Source organism: Bacillus rossius (assembly GCF_032445375.1).
Source record: "Bacillus rossius redtenbacheri isolate Brsri chromosome 9 unlocalized genomic scaffold, Brsri_v3 Brsri_v3_scf9_2, whole genome shotgun sequence".
In the NCBI taxonomy this organism is placed as follows: Eukaryota; Metazoa; Arthropoda; class Insecta; order Phasmatodea; family Bacillidae; genus Bacillus; species Bacillus rossius.
This window is the reverse complement of record NW_026962013.1, coordinates 16,913,784-16,933,585: the sequence shown is the minus strand read 5'-3', so window position 1 is coordinate 16,933,585 and position 19,802 is coordinate 16,913,784. Positions and strand designations below refer to the sequence as shown.

General features: G+C 40.0%; 1 protein-coding gene across 1 annotated transcript; it reads left to right on the top strand.

Moving 5' to 3' along the window:
- Window positions 1-787: 787 nt before the first annotated feature.
- On the top strand, window positions 788-14,058 carry LOC134542872 (uncharacterized). Its single transcript, XM_063387451.1, has 2 exons — window positions 788-10,662; window positions 12,153-14,058. The coding sequence occupies exons 1-2, from the start codon at window positions 10,518-10,520 to the stop codon at window positions 12,989-12,991; spliced, it is 984 nt and encodes a 327-aa protein (XP_063243521.1). The 5' UTR covers window positions 788-10,517; the 3' UTR covers window positions 12,992-14,058.
- Window positions 14,059-19,802: the final 5,744 nt, after the last annotated feature.

The following is a 19,802-nucleotide window of genomic DNA, read 5'->3' as shown; positions in this document are numbered from 1 at the left end:
GCTCTCGCCCGGAACTGAACTCTTCGCTCTGGAACCTTCATGCAGGGACTTCGCCACTCTGCCGCACCCGCGGCACTATCGCCCCGGAAACTCCGCCGTGGGAAGGATCCCGCCTGAACTCTGACTGACTCTCCTCCCCCCCCCCCCCTGAACACTGTCTCTCTCGAGGCCGCCGTCCTTGTTTTATATATCAGCCGCAATTTCCAGAACTCGCGAGCGCGGCCGGGGCCATTCGCGTCATTCCGCGCCGACCCGACGGCAGAAATCTCTCGAAACACGTGTCGGCGGCTCGCGTAACTCCGCAGCTGTCCGGTGTCAGTTACGTGTCAAAGGCAGGGCGCCGCGCGGGGAGTGCTGGGAAGGAGGGGGAAAAGCGAGAATCTTTGTAATCTTCCAGGCGCGCGCGGCGCACATTATGTTGCGGCAGCCGCCAGCCAGCTCTGCACCTGCACGTGTCGCGGCCTTGCTCACGTTCGTAACATTAGCATTATCGTCGGTGGCCATATTAAAAGGCTATCTTCTAAAGTGGCCAAGTTGGAAAACTTTTATTTTTTAGTTTTTATTGTATCACTGTATTGTAGCAGTTATTTACTACGAAAAGGGTGCATGTTTCATGTCTGTATTTCTATCCATTAAGAAGATATATAACAATTTTAAAGTTATAGTGGGTCGTATTATAGGAAATGACCCTATGTAAGGGGGGGGGGGGGCATTTTGAGTAATTTTCGTTGTTGTGGGGGCGGCGTCACGGGGCGAAGAAGAGAGAGAGGGAACGCGACGGCGTGTGAACGGCGGCGTCTTGGGGGCGTGGGACAATGGCGTGACGCGACCTTGACACCTTTCCCTCCCCCGCCGCGGCGCCCCCCCCTGCAGCGGGGCAGATGGCTGTTCCGACTGCCGCCTCCACTCCCACGGCACTGCTCCGCGCCGTTACGACACCACCTCCCGTCGCGCGCTCCAAGTGCGGTGTCTCGTTTGGCGCGGAGTTTCTCCAGGCGGCTCCAGATGGTCAACTTGGGTAAGACCAGTTCACCGGTGAACATCTGCATGCAGCAGCGCACGCGGTATTCCATTTCCCCCCGCATGAGCCACTGTCTGACGTGTCAAGTTTGATTAATCCTCGAAAGTAGCACCGGTTGGTTTGCCCACGGCCCTTTGCTTTGTTGCTTGTGACCATACCGTACTGCATCAGGTCAAGTTTACCATTGAAGTGACAGGATACTAAATTTCGAATCTTATCAGACCTGTGGAAGTTGCTCACATCCTTTCATAAAAACTAGAAAAGAGCTTGGTGATTTTCAAACGGCTGAGCAGATTATCTTGAATCGTAGCTAAGAACACACTCGACAAAGTCACCTTTCAAAGAAAAAAAAATCTGTTCGTTCGTTTGTGAGCTACGATGCCACAAATACACACGATAAACTTATAACACCCCTCTGTTTGCGTCGGGGGTTAGAAATGGTGTGTGTGTGTGTGTGTGTGTGTGTGTGTGTATATATATATATATGTGTGTGTGTGTACACATGACCATAATCAAGAATCGTTGAACTATCGGGGAGCAGCTAAGGCGTTACCTCCCCCCTCCTCCCCCGGGTCTATATACGCTCTCTCTCTCGTGTGTTTGAAGGGGGAAAAAAGGGGGGGGGGAGCAGGAACTACATTTCGCCTCCGTATTGTTTTATTTTAACACTCGTGCTGTTTTATTTAAAAACTCGTATAAATATTAGTCTTGTAAAAAATAAGAAAATACTTTTAAGAACAGTGCACGTAAATATACCTAATGCTTTAATTGGATGTATTTTAGAATTTATATGATTTTAACTGTTGTCTCACGCTACAAGGCTATTCGTATCCGATTCCCAGAGCGGTCACGCACTGAGATCTTTGGCAAGTCTTAAATGGCATTTTTGACCTAAACCCAGAAGTAAGGTCCGCCCAAAGTTTTATGGCATTTTCTGTTTCTTCAATGTATATCTGATGATATTCTGCAGGGTGCCACTTTGACACCCTTGAGCAATTTTAGATATTTAAGACGGCGACCAAGATAGTTTAAACTTCATTCATCGGGCATATATACGCTTATAAGACACATTTTTTAATCATTGTGGTGTATAAAATGAATTTAGGGCTTAGGAAATATAAGAACAAATTATTTTGGCAATTAAATACTTTCATAAAATATAGCAGAAAATATTTCGTAAATTGATAATGATATATTTGGAATATTTTGAGTCCAAGGAAAGTGAACTTTGATTAAATACTAAATCATTAACACATACATTTACAATACATTTAAAAGCATGGACTGTAAAATTAATTCAAGTTGTATGTGGCGTGAAATATATTTAGCTAGCTGTAACGTTTATATACATAATTTATGTTGTAATCAATGTTATAAGTAACCTGCAACATTTACAAGCATCTTATTTAATATGCAAAGGATTAGCATCAAAATTTTAAATATTACGTTTTTAATTTAACTGTTGCAGAAGTAAAAAAACAAACAAATATTAACATCCAGTATAAATGTGAAGGCCTTAGTTGCAATTTTTATATATAAAATAACTAAAATAAACTATCTTGCAGTCTCACTTTACTAAATTGAATAGGCCAATGGAATGTAACTTCATTACCAAAAAACATTTGCACTCACACTATGGATATCATATCAAACAACATATCAAACGTTGATTAAGTTTTATGATCATTCTAATAAGTCATAAATGTATACATGACATTCTTATGACGATTCAAAATGTCTCATAGTCCAGACTTGATCATCCTAGCATTTCATTTCCACATGAAGTGCCAAACAATGGTGACAATTTAGCATGGATATTATCAATTTCCTGAAAATTATAGACATAAATATTAAAATCTTAACCAGGAGTTAATATGTCAAGCAAATTTCATATGTGTTTACACCTATATATGTAAAATTCTTTAACTAATAAAATTAAATTTACAATGTTACACAATTAATAAGTCATCTCTTTAATCATCCAAATCGTCATCAGTGTCAGTTGGTACGAACTGTGTCCACGGATTGCAACAAGTTTCTTCGCCATAGCAATGGCAAAATTGTGCACATGTTAATTTAGAAAACACACAGCTGCATCTTCCATTAGAACAAGGGTTTTCTTTTGCGCAACCACAGCGTACCATATGAAGTATCTCGGGTGGAGCCAGATTAACTCCAATTGGTACAGTTACAGAAATCAGGCTTTTGTTGACAACATCTTCTACCCAGCCCAATTCTGTTGCCAGTTGTTGTGGTGGATTTTTCCTCAAGTGCAGATTTCCAAATACACACTTGGAAATGAGTCCGCTTCACATGTTCGGCAAAGGCTTCGGTAGTAGGTGGCAAGGTACACATTTTCACAGCCTTGTTGGTCTTGTCAGTTCCCATTTTTTAGGCCACATTTTGTATCTTATATCTGACATAGACCTAATTTCGGCGATAGAATACCCATAGCATGATGCTATAAATGCAGCAGATTCATATATTACATAATTAATGTTGGTTCCTATTTGCCCTAAAAGTGATAGCTTTAAGCCCTTTTTGAGTGCTCTCACAACAGTTGCCTTTCCTATACCATAAATTGGGATACAGTATTACAACCTGATAAACCATGGGCCGACAAAAGATACGTAATTATATCGTGATGCTTATGAGCTGTCATTCCAATATCAATAACTTGACGCTGGGATGCAGTTCCTTCCATTAAAACAGTACAATTGAGTGCACAATGTCTGTAATAGTGAAGAAGCAGAACAAAGACATCTGTATCATCACTTCTAATTGTTATAAGTTTATAACCTTCATTAACACAGGACACCATTTGATGTGGGATAATAATATCCGCTTCTTTATGCGTTGTTCGTAGGTCTGTTCTGAATATTGTAACCCTTTCGTATATTTGAACTGGTATTGAGTCCAACCTGCTAATGATGAGTTTGTGTTCATATGTTGCAGCATGTTTGCCACCGTCTGTTATGAATGTTTCACAAATGATTTTGATTAGTTCAATCTTGTTGAATGTAACAGTTAATAAAACTTTCTGAGATGGAAGAGGTGTGTTGAGAGTCAATTTATGTTTACGGCTAGCTTGTTTACCAGCTCTAGATGTCCTTGTCACACTTTTGATACTGAAGTCTTGGTATCGGTCGAATATTAAATGTACATCAGCCTTTCTTAATTCATTCAAAACACAAGTTAAGAAGCCATTCACAAAGTCACTCACAGTGCCTCATGAATGATAAAACACTGTCCACAGTGCAGCACAACCATCATTTAGGATAACTGCTGGTAATTCGCTTGATGAATGAGTTCTCGTTGAATGTTGCACTTGAAGAATGTTTTTCAGAGTTGAGAGTTCATGACGAAATACTTCTTCTGTATTAAGTCCACGTGAACCTACTAGAACCATGAATCGGGAAAATATAATTTCTGTATCCCAAACATATTTTGTTCCCAATACCAATTTTTTCTTGTCTGTAGACATAGTTTTAACTTTGGTGGACAACGTTTGATTGAATCCTGCAGGCCAACTTTCTTCAAATTGAATCATGCTTGTTAACCCAATTGCATCCGATGCATCAGCATTGACTATATTATTACACACTAAACCAGTTACCACTTCAAATATTGCAGTTCACATCACCTGAAACAGAAATACAAAAAAATTGTATATCGGCAGTGGTTGTCCCATTTATCTGCATAATACATATGTTAAAGCTTTAAAATCAATTTAATCACCAAAATAAATAGTTGTTAGTATTGCCAGACACTGAAATCATTATATTAGACACCAACATGATTATCAAATGTGTTCTATATGTGAATTTATGGCCGATAAATACATTTTGAGCCATCTAAGGCACCATCTTGAATATCTTAAATTGCTCAAGGGTGTCAAAGTGGCACCCTATAGAATATCATTAAGTATCCCTTAAAGAATCATAAAATGCCATAAAACATTGGGCGGACCTCACTTCCGGGTTTTTTTGATCTGCCACCGGACTATTAGGGGGTGTTGCCGTGAGAAAGTGGGTTTTCTTGGGGTGTTCCCCCCCCCCCCTTTTTTTTTTTAATTGTGCCATTCTTTCCGAAAATGCTTCACTCTCATCTGATGACCACTCACCTTACCCTGATGCCGAGGCGTTTTTTTTTTACGGCATAATGCGTTCATTTCGTTATTTTATAATTTTTTTTGGACAGATTGACTTCGTTGTGAATGAAAGATTTTTACGTTAACGGTTGTAAGCTATGATACATTGTGCTATGTCATGTTTGAGAACATTTCCCCTCAGAAATGTGAAGATTCTCTCCCCGCACTTTCATTAACATTCCGGCGTCACTGAAAGCACATCTCCCGTCACTTCTAGTCACTCAGTGCGGTGCGTCGTGGTTCACTCGCGGACGGGTGAAAACCGCACCCAATCACGACTGAGCTTCGCCAGCTATCTTACAGGCAAAAGGTCGTTTGTTGTAAACAAGTCCGCGCGAGAAGCATTCTGTGCCTACAGGAATTTTTGTTGTTATTTTTGGTCTAGAGGCCAAAGTCTTCGGACGTATTTATCCCCTCGAATCACATGGAACTAACTAACTGTTAACGTCGATGTTCATTTAGTAAAGTGTTTTGTGACACGTTGTGACCTGGTATTTGTTACGGTTCATTCATTGAATGTTAAGTAGCAAAACCTTATGACTGAATTATTGCGAAACGACTCGTCCTATTTTATATCCCGTACATTCACATGAATGTAAATTGAAAAATATATTTCAGTTGGGTAGTATACCGGTCAGGAGCTGATTTTTTTTTTTTTAAAGTAGATGATTTGGGACACTATTCTCTGTGGCACCATTGTGTAAGGTTGGTGCTTAACTAGCCAGCGCAGGTGGATGTTAAATAGAAATAAAAATAAAAATAAAACACCTCGGCTTCTTGGCCTACGCTACGATGCGGTCGCCTTTTCAAAGAGAAGCCCCCTCTTCAACTTAAGTGTGACCCGCCTATTCATAAACCTGCTCCCGCTGCACGGGTGCGCGCGCACAATAACCCAATCCCCTCCATGCGGCGAGTTTTACGGCACTTGCAGGTGCCCACCAATTTTATACCGACCGTACTAAAAACATATGTTTCTGCCAGAGCTACGACATGGAGAAGCAAAAAAAAAAAAAAAGTATATGGATAACGAGGTATCGTAACAGGTTGGCGAGTACTAAATTATGTTTGAAATTTTTGTTTTAATATCTAATTACAAAGAAAATTACGTACCTTCGACGAACGAGTGGAGTGAATTAATTGGGTATAAGGCTCGGTTTCACACGCCAAATATTTTGTTTTTTTTTGTCATTACTTTTTTTGAGGGCTATTAAGCACTTATGTTTTCCAAAGAACTTGGCTTACCAAACGTTACTACCCGAATTTTGTTTCTCATAAATTATGGAGAAATATTCAGCTGTCAATCTAAAAACGTTTGATAAAGTTACATGACATAAACAATTTTCGTGTGATAACTGAAGACCTCGGGTATAAATAATAACGAATATCTTGTGAATTGTAGTAGTCACGGTGAAGTTAATGTTTAGGTAATCAGGTAGCAAAATAAACTTCTTTTTTTATGGAACTTTGTTCTTCGCATTTTTTGTTCCTTGTATTTTTGCGAACGAAACCATGGATCAGCGGTTCCTGAAAGATTTTCCGTGGCAGGGTCACGCGGTTCCGCGAGTCAGGGTGCGTGTCGTGTAAAGCAGGTAGCCGACGGACTTTGAAGCTAATTTTAGAGCTATTATAAATCAAACTATGCGGGGAGGGGTGGAAATTCATTCATCACGTTTGATACGTCCAGTAAAGGATTTCAATTCGAAGTTATAGTTTATTTTCTATTCGAACATTACAAACATGCAAACAATTAGGTATCAGGGGGTCTTTAACAATAAGGTGTAAATAAAATTAATTTGTTTTGAATGTTCACAGTAGTTGTTGTCAAATAACTTTCTTTGAAGGTGTTGGGGGTAACGCCAAACGAAAGTCGATCATAGGGTTCCCTGGGGGAAAAAAAAAAAAAAAAATTGGAACCCCTGCCGTAGATGAAGATGATCAACAGTTAAAACAGGAACTTCATTCTTTTTTGGTGTTTACCTTGATTCACGCCCGATATCTTCAACCGTTGACAGTAAAAGATGGTAATGCAGTTGAACTAGAATGCTGCTCGTTAGGAACCGCGCACTGTCGGACGACGTCGAAAAATTGGCGCTAATCGAGTATAGGGCTTGCGTCGGTGTCGCGTCAAATTGATGTTGGGGGGGGGGGGGGGGTGGGGGGGAGGGGCACCACTTGACCTTGCGGCGGACCCAAGGCTATTTATAGCAGCTTCCCCCTCCCTTACCCCCTCCCCTCCAGGAGACTGCCGGGTTCACTAGGACCACCGACCCTTTCACCGGCAATGACGCATACCCTCTCTGGTGGGTCGTCTTCTGCCCCTCAGCGCCAGCGACCGATTGTCGGTCAGTGGAAGAACTACTGTCAGAATCAGCTGTCGTAAACACGGACACGTGCGTTCCGTTCTCATTTGCGTTACCTCGCGGACCAAACGAGGCGCAAGTCCAAATATTATAGTGTTTTTTTTTTTTTTAATTTCACATTATTTCTTAAGGCTTGGTTGGACTTGCATCCCGAATTGAAAGTTTCGTTTTTTTTTTTTTTTGTAATTTACTATTAACTAAGGGATTTTCCTGTTGATTTATTCATAAAGCGTTCTTAAATAACTTATTTAAACAAATTCTTAAAATAATGCTTCGAATTCGAATATACGTATCAATTTTCAGGAATGAAATAAATCTCCAGGAAAAATAAACATTTTTTTATAATAAAAATAAGCATTTACATGTGTAAGGAAGGGGGAAGTATTAAAAAAAAAGCATTCCTATAGCTAGTGGCAGATTCATGCAATCATTTATTTGATACCTTCTGTGTGTATTCCTTGTGGACCACACGGGTACTAGTGTTTCAATTTCTGAATGTACCTTCTTCAAAATATTTTTGTCTGATAGATACCCTACCCCGGAACATTAGAGGGTTTCGAATGCTAAACATTTGATGTTTGAGGAGCCGATTGGCCCGGTCTTGCGTGTAATCCGCCGCGGGCGCTGAATGTGGGTTGTTCTGCGCAGTAGCGCGGTGCGCGTGGCGTGGAAAATGCCTCCGAAAGCCTGCATTCAGGCCGTGTGTACACAAGCCGGGGCCTCGGCGCCGGAATAAACGGGTTTCCCGGGCCGCGCTAAAGCAAACGTCCAGAAATAACCCCCCCCCCCCCCCCATTTTTTTTTCTCGGCCTGCGCGACTGAAGGAAGGTGCCTGCGAGCGAGTCCTCTCGCACGCTGTTCGCAACCTGCGAACAGATTATGTACGGCAGGGTTCCCGCACACAGAGACAAATCTGGGAAAATCAGGGGAAACTCTGGGAATTAAAAATATGGCTTCAAAACCCTTGGAAAAAGGGGTAAATTGACATTATCTGGGTAAATTTACAATTGCAGGTAAATTTACAATTGCAGGTAGACAATTGCAGGTAAATAGTCAATTACAAGTAAATAGACAATTCCAGGTTAGTAGACAATTCCAGGTTAGTAGACAATTCCAGGTTAGTAGACAATTCCAGGTTAGTAGACAATTCCAGGTTAGTAGACAATTCCAGGTAAATAGACAATTCCAGGTAAATAGACAATTCCAGGTAAATAGACAATTCCGGGTAATAGACAATTCCAGGTAAATAGAAAATTCCATGTAAATAGACAATTCCGGGTAAATTGTCAATAGCTACGCAAATTGACAATATCCAGGTAAAAGCAGTATCAAAAATTTTTTATACTATGTAGTATCACAGTGTTTTAAAACCGAATGAATGTTAATCATAAATACTTGTTGCTGTTCATAACACGCGGGGGCGCTAATCTGTAGGACTCGCAAAGGGTAGCCCGCGCGGCCAGAGAGTTTAGCGCTTGGGTTTTAACTGACATGTCATATCTGGATACGGTGCTCGTATGTTGAACACTGTCCACATTTTGGCCTGCATGCACGCAATAAGAAAAAAAAAAAACTTCAAAATGTACAGAAAGTTTTCCGTAATACATAGTGTAGACATCAAACACTTTTCACTGTCACGCTTTTGTTAAGTGCAGCAATGCCCCTCAAAATGAGGGGGTCTACGTCGGTGATAATACGTACTCGATTTTTTACTTATGTTAACTAAATGTAAGGGATCTAAACAACTTTTTATAAATTTGAAGCCCAGTTAAAAAAAAATTGTTGTTTGATTAAGCAAATTTATTTTGTTTCTTTTTCAGACTGGCAATTGTTGTTTGCATAATATTTGTGGAAAGGATAACACTGCGAAACTATATATTGTGTAGGAAAATATTTTATAGTCAGTTTCGCATGTTAATTGTGTTTATTGAAGAGTGTTTTGAAATTAATTTGTATTGTAGGATGTTCGTGCCGAGTGGTTTCGGTGTGGTTTATAATCACTCGGTGAACCTTTAGGCCCTCTTGAGGTTTCTTGTTCAGCAAGTTGGATTCAGTGGAAGTCACATAATGCTTAATTCTTCAGGGAGGCAGACTTTTCGGGCTTTTTCACTGAGAACGACTTAAAATTAGAAAATTGGGATACTTTTATCTGTTTAAAAATATAACTTAGATTTATTGTAGAGTCACAATGGCTTAATCCTAATCCGAGTGAGTTGAAAAATTTTCTTCGTCTTACACTTAAATATTAATTGCATTCAATTAACAACCGCTTTGAACAAGCGTTTATAAATTCCTTTTCTACTATTCTCTTCAAAAAAAATTCCAATTCATTCTACATACTCTGGCCCATTTGTGTATAATTTATCCCGATGAATAGGGCCAATATCCGAAATGGAAATTTTTTTAACTAGATAAGTAGGTAGGCTAAAATTTTAATTTAACCATTGGTAATAATGGCTCTTAATTAGCAAGCTGTAATTCATGTTTCACTTGCGATTTCGTTCTGAAATAGGCTACTGGTTACTAGACGATACCTCCACCGAGTTTATAGTGGATAAATTATCGCTATGAAGTATTTACGGCGTTGTTTTTTTCCTCTTCCCTATCTGATGTCTCGAAAGGATTTTACTGGTGTGCGATCACGCCTCCTTTCAAATCGATAACTCGGCTCGAAACGTCGATAGTCGTTTCCCCATCTGGCTGTCATTGGGGCAACACCGAAGGCGTTCTGGTTTTATCGCCTGGTCCATCGAGTCTCCGGCAGTCCTTAGGCCCTCCTCACACGGGGATACTGAAGTTGCTTAGATACCGCGAGACTCGGCGACCGAGCGACTCGTCATGTAGATAGGCATGGCGTCACTCAGACGGCGATACTGGAGTGGCGGAGACTGGAAGTCGTAAGCAACGTAAATCCCGGCGACTCAGCATGCTGGTCTCCACGCTACTCCAGTAGCCTACGCGGCGCGATACTGTATTGTAGCGAACAATGGGCGAGCAGGCGTTTAATATCAAATTTGTAAACGAAGTTGAGAAACACCCAGAACTCTATAACTACAAGTTGAAAGGGTATTCAAAAAAGGATGTGACTGACAAAGCATGGAATGATGTCGCAAAAGAAGTGCAACTCACAGGTAAGTTGACAATATCTTAAACAACAATAATTAGATATAAAATATCTATCATAATAAACTAACTTGTGAAAAACCAAAATGTATATGTAAACAGCATGTTTTATATTTAGTATCTCACAAATACATTATTAGTAAAAGAAATATAGTTTTTATACAATGGTTATTCGTCCTTCGAAGAAATACCTTATTCTAAAACGTTTGTAACGTATAAAAATTACTTTCTATTGATATCTTTTCTTGGTTCCCAAGGGAATTACGCATGGTTTTTACGAACTTCGATAAAACTTACCACATGTTCAAAGTTGTTGTCATACTCACAGTAACCTACAAAAACACATGAAATACTTTAATACCTAATTAGTTATTGTAACAGTATTTCCACTGCCATGGAACAGAAGCCCGGGGTGTTAGAAAATAGTTTGCCAAGTAATTCCGCACTTCATGAGCAGTAGACCGATCATGTAACGTTAGGTCTTCTAGTGGCTGTGGATTGATGTTGGGCGTTTCTGAGTTGCCAAATGGTTCACCAGCAAAATATTTAATACCTTCACTTTTCCGAATGAAGTTGTGAAGAATGCAGACAGATTTTATTACATCAACCACTCTTTCCGTAGTTCGGCAGCGAATAGCAGTGTTCAACACTTGGAACTTTTCTGCCATCATTCCGAAAGCGCACTCCACTGTTTTCCGTCCTCTGCTCAATCTGTAATTGAATATTCTTTTAACATCATCAAGTGTTCTCTGAGGGTAAGGACGCAGCAAATATTGTGACAATGGAAAGGCCTCATCTCCAACAAAGTAAAAAGGAAAGTCAATCTCATTGTCGTCATCTGGTAATCGTGAAGGCGGTGGTATGTCTAGTCCTCCATTTGCAATCCAGTGTTTGACAGCTGATGCGCGAAACACTCCTCCATCGCTGTTTCTACCTGCATAGCCAGTTTCAATAAGAGTGAAGAAACCATCTGCATCACTGCTAGCCAGCAGCACTATTGAGTGATACATTTTGTAATTAAAGTTACTTGAGCCAGTTCCAGGTAATTTTTCTATTCGAATATGCTTACCGTCCAATGAACCCAAGCAATTGGGTAAATTCCACAGTGAATAGAAACGCTGTGCTATCATTCTCCACTTTTCTTCTCCTGGGACAGGCATGTAGGACTCTTTCAACGATTCCCAAATTAATTTGGTAGTTTCTCGTATGATGTTGATAACTGTGCTTTCTCCTCTAGCAAAGTACATCGACAGCGATACAAATGTACCTCCTGTTGCCAAATACCTGCAACAAAGTTAAATTAAATTTTACTTCATAATACATTCCCCATGTACCATTTATATATTTTTTCTTCAAATAATAAACATATGTTGTATATATCTGGATTATACTTAATACTACTTCACTTTTGTATTTGTTTTTTGTTTACTGTAAATTAGTTAGGAATTCATCCATTGCAACGATTTATATTTATGTGAACAATGTTGTTTGTTTTCAGTTAACGAATGCAAAGAAAAATGGAAAAATCTCCGTTCAGTTTTTGTCCGTCACATAAAGCCACCTCCAAGTGGTTCAAGTTCCAAAAATAAGAAACCATATTATCTATCGGAGGCAATGAAATTTACCCTACCATTCATAAAAACGCTTGGTACACCATCGGGGAATTTGCCAGAAGTAATCAATGAACAAAACCTGGAACACAGTTCATCTGACCCAACACAAAATACGGAAGACGTTGCGGCTGAAGAGGAGGAATATATCTCAGATAACGCAATACTAACTACAACACCACAACTTTCCCTTCCTTCACCTATGCTGCCAAATACTGACTTCTCGCAAGAACATGCTCATCATTCCCAACAAATGACTCATGATCCCTTTTCCAACCCAAAAGATAATTTATCAAAGCGTAAAAAGCAAACAGTGACGGAAGTGGACAAGTCCTTTATGGAATACATGAATGCAAAGAAAAGGAAACTTGAATCGAATTCAAACGATGATAGGCAAGTAAAAACGTCGTTTCTTCTAAGCCTTTTACCAGAAATCGAACCTTTGACAGATGCACAAATGAAATCATTCCGACGTAGGGTTCTGCAGCTTATTGATGACATCACGAATCCAAAAGACATGCACCAACACGTACCAGCTTACCAACAGACCCCAACTTACTCCTACAGTGTTTCCACGCATTCATCGTTGGCTACAGATAATGCTTCAATTTGTTCGTCGCCTGGAAATCAAACTATTCCACAGAAAGTACAAGATACTGAAACGCAACAGTATTTTGAAGTCATCCAAGAGACTTTACAATATGAGCAGGAACATAATGTGATGTGATGTTTTGTTGGGTGTGTAAACATATAACTTTGGTGTACGTGTTTTTATCTCTATTATGTTGTTTATTTTTGTGTTTACAGTCATGATTTGAATGTTTGTGTAATGGGTATTCTTTAAATAGTTTATATATATACATTTTTTCTTTTGCAGTACATTATTTGAATGTGTATTTCTTAGGTATATTTGAATTAAACATTGGAATGAATTTATGCATAAGATATGTTTATACTTTCACCTTTCAGTTGACTGGAATACTTGGGTATAAATAACTTTAGATTATTTAACCTGTTAACGTTAAAGTGCACATTCTTAAGATCCATACAACAGCCATTTTCCACAGATAAAATAAGTAATTGCGGCCTCAAGTTAAAATGCATACATTGTTTTTATTCGCCAAGCATCAGTATATACGTTAAAATACTTGGAAAGAAATAGATTTGTGTTGAAGGGAAACATTTAGAAGTGCCTTAACAAAAATTCGTAATAATTTGTATTTCTTAACTTACTTACCTCAAAGTTATCAGCAATCGTTCACCGGGGCTCACGCATTCCCTCATAGTGGTATCCCTATAATACATCGCAGGTGTAACAATTTCCGTTAACATTTGGTAAGTCTCCTTCGTCATTCTGTAGAAAGCGATGAATTTTGAGTCTGTCTCTTGCAATTCTTTGGCCGCGACAAATAATCTACAATTAATGTTCCTTTCTATATATGGATGAACCCACAATCTTTTCCTACTTCGTTTTCTATAATGTTGATAATATTGGATAACAATATCACTATCGTCACTGCTGTTATCACTGGACATTACATACAATATATAGGCACTTCACGGTTCCACAAGATACTCGGGCTGTACTCACGATGCATTTTTTCCTCCCAGTCTCTGATATTTTAGTAGCGTCGTGTGAAGATAACGGGCGACTAGAGTCACCCAGTCACACAGTTGCCTAGTCTCCAGGCTACCAGCGATCGTTTTGTAGGCAACTTCAGTATCCCCGTGTGAGGAGGGCCTTACGCGCAGAAGGCACATAAATTGCCCCGTACAATTAACGGGAGAGACTTTATTGTGGCATGATGTCGCTCCGGGGAGGAGTAGGGAGGGTGGGAGGGTGGGAGGGAGGGAGGTCTAATTGAGTGGGTGGTCCCGCCTGTCAAGGCGCTCCCCTATTGTTCTCGCCGGAGGGACAGTTTTTTTTTTATTTTATTTACGCCCCTTTCTCCCGTCCGACCGGCCCATTGTGTCTCTTCTGTCCTTCGCCACCGTAGTCGACCTCAGCCAGTAAAAAGGCGCGCACTATTGGTGAAGCAGATAGCATTCCCACCCTTTCTCTCCCCCCCCCCCCCCTTTATTTTTCCCTCTTTTTCCTTTCGCGTTGAAGACTGCATAATCGACGCTGTTTTCCCACGCGAGATGTCCATAAATGCTCTCTTAAGTCGGATGTCTGTCGGACGAAAAATACAAGTATACCAGGCGGCAGGAATGTCTCTTGTATTAAAATAAAACGTCTGGATTATTTAAATGGGTTATTGTAAAAACTATTTTTTTTTTTGAGGGGGCAGGGGATATTGCAGTCGGAACCGAGATCAGAATTGAAATTCACTGGGGAAAAAAAAGAAGCAAGTGAGAGAAGTCAAGATTAACTGAAGAAGTTTATGGCGCGAACAGAAAAGAATACGGTACAGTGTTTTTAATCTCTTGAAAAAGACTTTATTTTATCTTTAATATGCCTTCGTTGCATAACGTTCAAGTATAACTTCGTAACATTGCTGATTTGATTGTAGTGAACGTGCTCTTAGTATAATCGGCCTAATACCCCATTGAGTTGATCATTGCTGGTTTGCGGTTTATTGTTTTAGAAACGAAGGGGAAAAAAAACCTCAGAGATGGACAACATAGTTGAAAACGGCATATGTCCTAATTACATAAGTTTATGTGTATGTATTCTTATTGTAACTTTTTATTGAGCCGTGAAAATGTATAGGATCTAGGTAATACAATATTAAAAAGTAAGTTTAGTTTCTGTACTTTACCAACTATTTTTTTTAAATATTGTTATTTTTAAAATGTAACAATATTAATTTTTTTAAAATTTTTTTGTGTGGCTTTGTAACCGCGAACACTTGTTATTTTTTTGAATACATTTCACGAAATAAAAAAAGTTTCACTTAAACATTGGTACGGGTGCATGAAAAAAAATTTTAATTTAAAAATGTGTTTATAATGTAGACGGATATGCAAAAGAGATTATGCCCGGTGCGGTTATTGGTGTTATTTTGGTTTCAATATTTTTGTGTTGTCATCATTTGTGGTTTTTTTTTCGTTCTCTTAGTACATTTTTCTTTGTTTTTCTTTGTTTGTTGACCATATTCCTGTTTCGGAATATTTTGTGGTGTTCATATCCTTGTTGACAACAGCAATTGTTTGCTTAATTTTGTGTGTTTTTTTGTCTTTTTTGGGTATTTTTATTTTTTTAATTTATTTTATTTATTAGTTTTTCTTCAACAAAAAAAGTTCTTAGCAATGGCGTATGTCCAAAAACTTACATCAAGCGGTTATTGGTGTTGGGAAACGTGGAAAGGGGAGGAGGAGGAGGAGGTGGTGGCGGTGATCACAAATTCCACCGGGGCGAAGGAAGGCCCACGGACTGTCCGCCGAGGTCCCCCCCGAGTCGAGCGCTGTCCGCTTATGGAGGGGGGGGGGGGGGGGGGGAGCGGCGTCGGAGCCGCGACCCACATACAAGTTCCAGAAGTAACGAATTGCCTTGTTTGTCGCACTTGCGGACACCCTAGGCCGTGTCTGCCCCGGCCTCTTGACCAACCTGGCCTCCTTCCCAGATACGGAGACGCCGCGTCTCCGCCAGGTGGCGCGTGGGACGCCAGCGCAGCTCCGCGGAGGAAACAGGCGACACCCGACCCCCCCCCCCCCTTCCCTCCCCAACCCTCCACTTCACAGACGAGAGAGCCACACCCGAAGGTCCCCGAAGTTCATGCCCGCTTTTTTTCCCCCGTTCTATCTCATTGTATAAACCGGTGTGGCATTAAATTTTGCGGTCGATTAGGATAGGTTAGCTACATTATAAATATTTTAAAACATTGTGAATGGTTGGTTATATTAGGTAAGTACAGCTACATTAAAAAATACTGTAAAATCATTTTATGGTTGCTTAGCAAATAACTTTTTAATATGTAGCTATCCAGGGCTAGGAAACCGTTTACATGATTTCACAGTATCTTTAATGTAGCTATCCCAACCAAATCAACCGTCCACAATGTTTTAAAGTATTTATAATGTAGATAACCTAACCTTTTACAATGAACAAAAAAAAAAGAAGATTTACGATCGGGTGTTTGGCTCTCTCATCTGTGAAATCAAGGCTTCCCCTCTTCCCCTCTCTCTCTCTCTCTCTGATCCCCAGCTGTATTGTTCTGTTTTATTTCTCAGGACATGTTTACTGTCCACTTAAATCGTTTAATTCACGTGTTAAAACTATTGAAGTTCACGGTGAAGCCAATTTTTACGTAATTATAACTGCTTTAGTCGTCCACATACTAAATTACGGTGAGTTATTTATTTATTACGGAAACAGAAAAAGACACTTCTTAAATATGTATAGTGTGCCATCGGTTCTTACAATAAATAAAGATAATGTAACAAGCTGTGCCTACTTAACATAAATAAAAATCCTCAAACATTTTTAACTTGTTAAATATTAAGTGGTTTGCAGAATTGTATAAAATTTTTATTATTTAATGGTTGGGATATGTTAGTAAAGGCGTGAGAGCTGATTTTTTTTTGAGAGTAGTATTTGGAATTAACTTAATCGCGTTTGTTTTACGCGTGTCATTTTTACTTCAGTGTGCGTGGCAGTTGGCAACACTTGAGTTCTGCATCTGAGACCATAAAAGAGGCGCGGTGGTTGAGTGGCCAGACCACTGGCCTCCCACCAAGGCGATCTCCGGATTTTCGCTAGTGGGAAATGTGGCGGACGTTGCCGTGGATTTTCCCGAGGTACTCCCGTTTCCACCAGCCAATTCATTCCTCGCGCATTCTTCAGGCTGGCTGGAGCAACAGGGCAGCCCCTTTGTAGACCCTGTCTCAGGCGGGAAACTACGTGACGATTTTCATTTGTCATTTTAGACCATAAATTTGTAATGATTCCAAGGCCAATCTCTAACATGCTTTCTTTCTTTCTTTGTACGATATTCCCTTCATAGACCACTCCAGTTGGAAGGGGGGGAGGGGCTAGTGGGGGACGTCAAGTTGTAGGCAGAGGTCGCCTCAGTTAGTTTCCAATGTATTTAATTTATTAATATTAATATACATAAATATAAATTAACCTTTTTTTTCAATTTTAACATTTGAGCATACATTAGTATCAGAAAACTATCTATCCAGCTCTTGGTAGAGAAAATTAAGCTATTTTTATAAAGCACTATATATTCCTTTTTTCCGTATGTTAAGAACTGTAAACTACTATATGACTTGAAGAATATATTACCGCGGCTATTTTTTCAAATGTTTGTGGATAGTGTTGGGGAGGGGGGGGGGGGGTGGTAGTAGAGAAGAGAGGAGTTGTAAAGGGTTGGAGAAGGTGTGCCATAATAAGGCACCCAGTGACAGCCCACCCGGATGCAAAATTTAACCTTGGGCCATCCCCGGCTTTGGCTGTGTGATGACTGGCAATTCTTGGGCAGGCCACCCATTTTTTTGTATGACGTTTCGCAGTTCAAAGGTTCTTCGGTGAATACACAGCTTGTAATAAGGATCGCAATACACAGCTTGTAATAAGGATCGCAGGTTCTTCGGCTACCATTGCTTGTTCGGTTCTGGCCCTGAAGATGGCGATTGCAATGTTGACCGGAACGTCTGTGAGACCTTCGCCTTCGACGCGGCTATAGGTAACTAAAAAGCCAAAGCAAACGAACGAAGGGAGAAACGGTTCGAAGAAGAAATGAAATGCGTCGATTATAAGATTGCAAAAAAAAAAAAGGGGGGGGGGGCAGGAGTACCCCGAAAAGTTCGCGGGATTCTCATTTGGGGGGGGGGGGGGGGGGGCGCTTGCGCTTCCAAATTTGTGACTGTGAACTTGGTTTGATGTTAAAACTATGTTTTATGGATAACGTTCTGTATATTTCAAAGTTTTCTGTTTATTGCATAAAATAAAGATAATTTGTACGTGTCTTTAATTTATTTGCCTTCAAAACCTGTATATAAATTTAATATTTTAAATATAATATATATATAAATTTAATATTATAAAAAAGTGCCTGAGTTTATTTTTTGTAAGTACTAGTATCTACTGAACCAATTCCAAAAATTCTTTCACTATTATAAATCTGCATTATTCGAGATGGGCATAGGCTATGTTTTATTTCAGTAATTAAAAAATATATATTTGGTTCCATAATGTGTAGCTTAAACCAGAGTAAAACCATCACACTAAAAGCTTTCTAAATGTTTACGCTAAGTAAATCTACTGGGTATAACGTGGTTTTAAAATCTATACTAATATTATAAAGCTGAAGAATTTGTTTGTTTGTTTGAACGCGCTAATCTCAGGAACCACTGGTCCGATTTGAAAAATTATTTCAGTGTTGGATAGTACATTTATCGAGGAAGGCTATAGGCTATGTTATATTAACAATAACATTAGGGATCCTTACTAAAAGTCCAATTTAGAATCAAATGCGTTGGAGGGGGTTAGATACAACATGCAGTACAAGTACGAAGTGCGTGTTGACAATGCCGCAGGCGCTAGAAGTTTATTTCCTATTGCCTATTAACATTGTTGCCACGCACTAGATGCCTTATAGGACTATAGATGTAGATAGAGATAAATATATATTTAGAGACATGGATAGATTATTTGTATATGTGTAACTACTTCAAACATATTACAAAACAAAACTGAATGAGGTATTGCAATGCATGCCGAGCATTAGCTAGATAATGGAATCTTTTCAATATTAGTAATCCCTTATTTTGCAGTTTTTTTCTATATTGCTTTATAGAGTCTAGATTACATACAGACCAGGTAAATAACTATAAACTGGCAGAACGTCTGTCGGAATCTGAAAGTGATATAAATTAATTTTCACACTTGACATTCAAATTAAGAAGACAATTACTAACCGCATCTGATTTCGAAAAAGGTCACCTTCACCCTGTGTTCAGCCCGGGCAACGCTGGGTACTGCAGCTAGTTTATAATATGCGTATAGATCAAAATATGGGAATTATACAGCATACAAGCACCCTAGCCAGAGATTACTTGTGCTGTTGAAACCCGCGTACAAAACTCCCTGGCGTACAGATCTGCGCTCCTGTCGAGTCCGGATCGTCTCGGAGGGAAGAGGGTGAGTGATCCGACCGCCCCGGTGACGTCATGCGCCGGACGCTGCAGACGGCGCGATGACGGCGCAGGCGGCCGAAGACGCGACCCCTCGACAGCCTTCAGAGTTGGCATTCCAGTGGAAACCAGTCGGTGTGGACGGCCGGTTGGTTGTTCGGTATCGCGCTCGGCCATTAATCTACCCTGACAGACGGCTCCGTCGGCCCCCCCGGGCCCCGCCCATTGCCAGGAGCGCAGTAGCGCCAAGGGCAGAACTTTTTTTTTTTTAACCAACCAATCACGTTCGACACGTCCGTGACGTCACCTTGACAAAACGGTGGACTTCTCAATCAGAAACACACTCGTGTTTTCCATCGCGTCGCGGGCGCAACGTTAGTGTAATTAACCGTCAGATTTTTTATTTCGAAAGATGGTTGACCTGGTTAATGCTATTGTTATTGTTATTATTATTATTC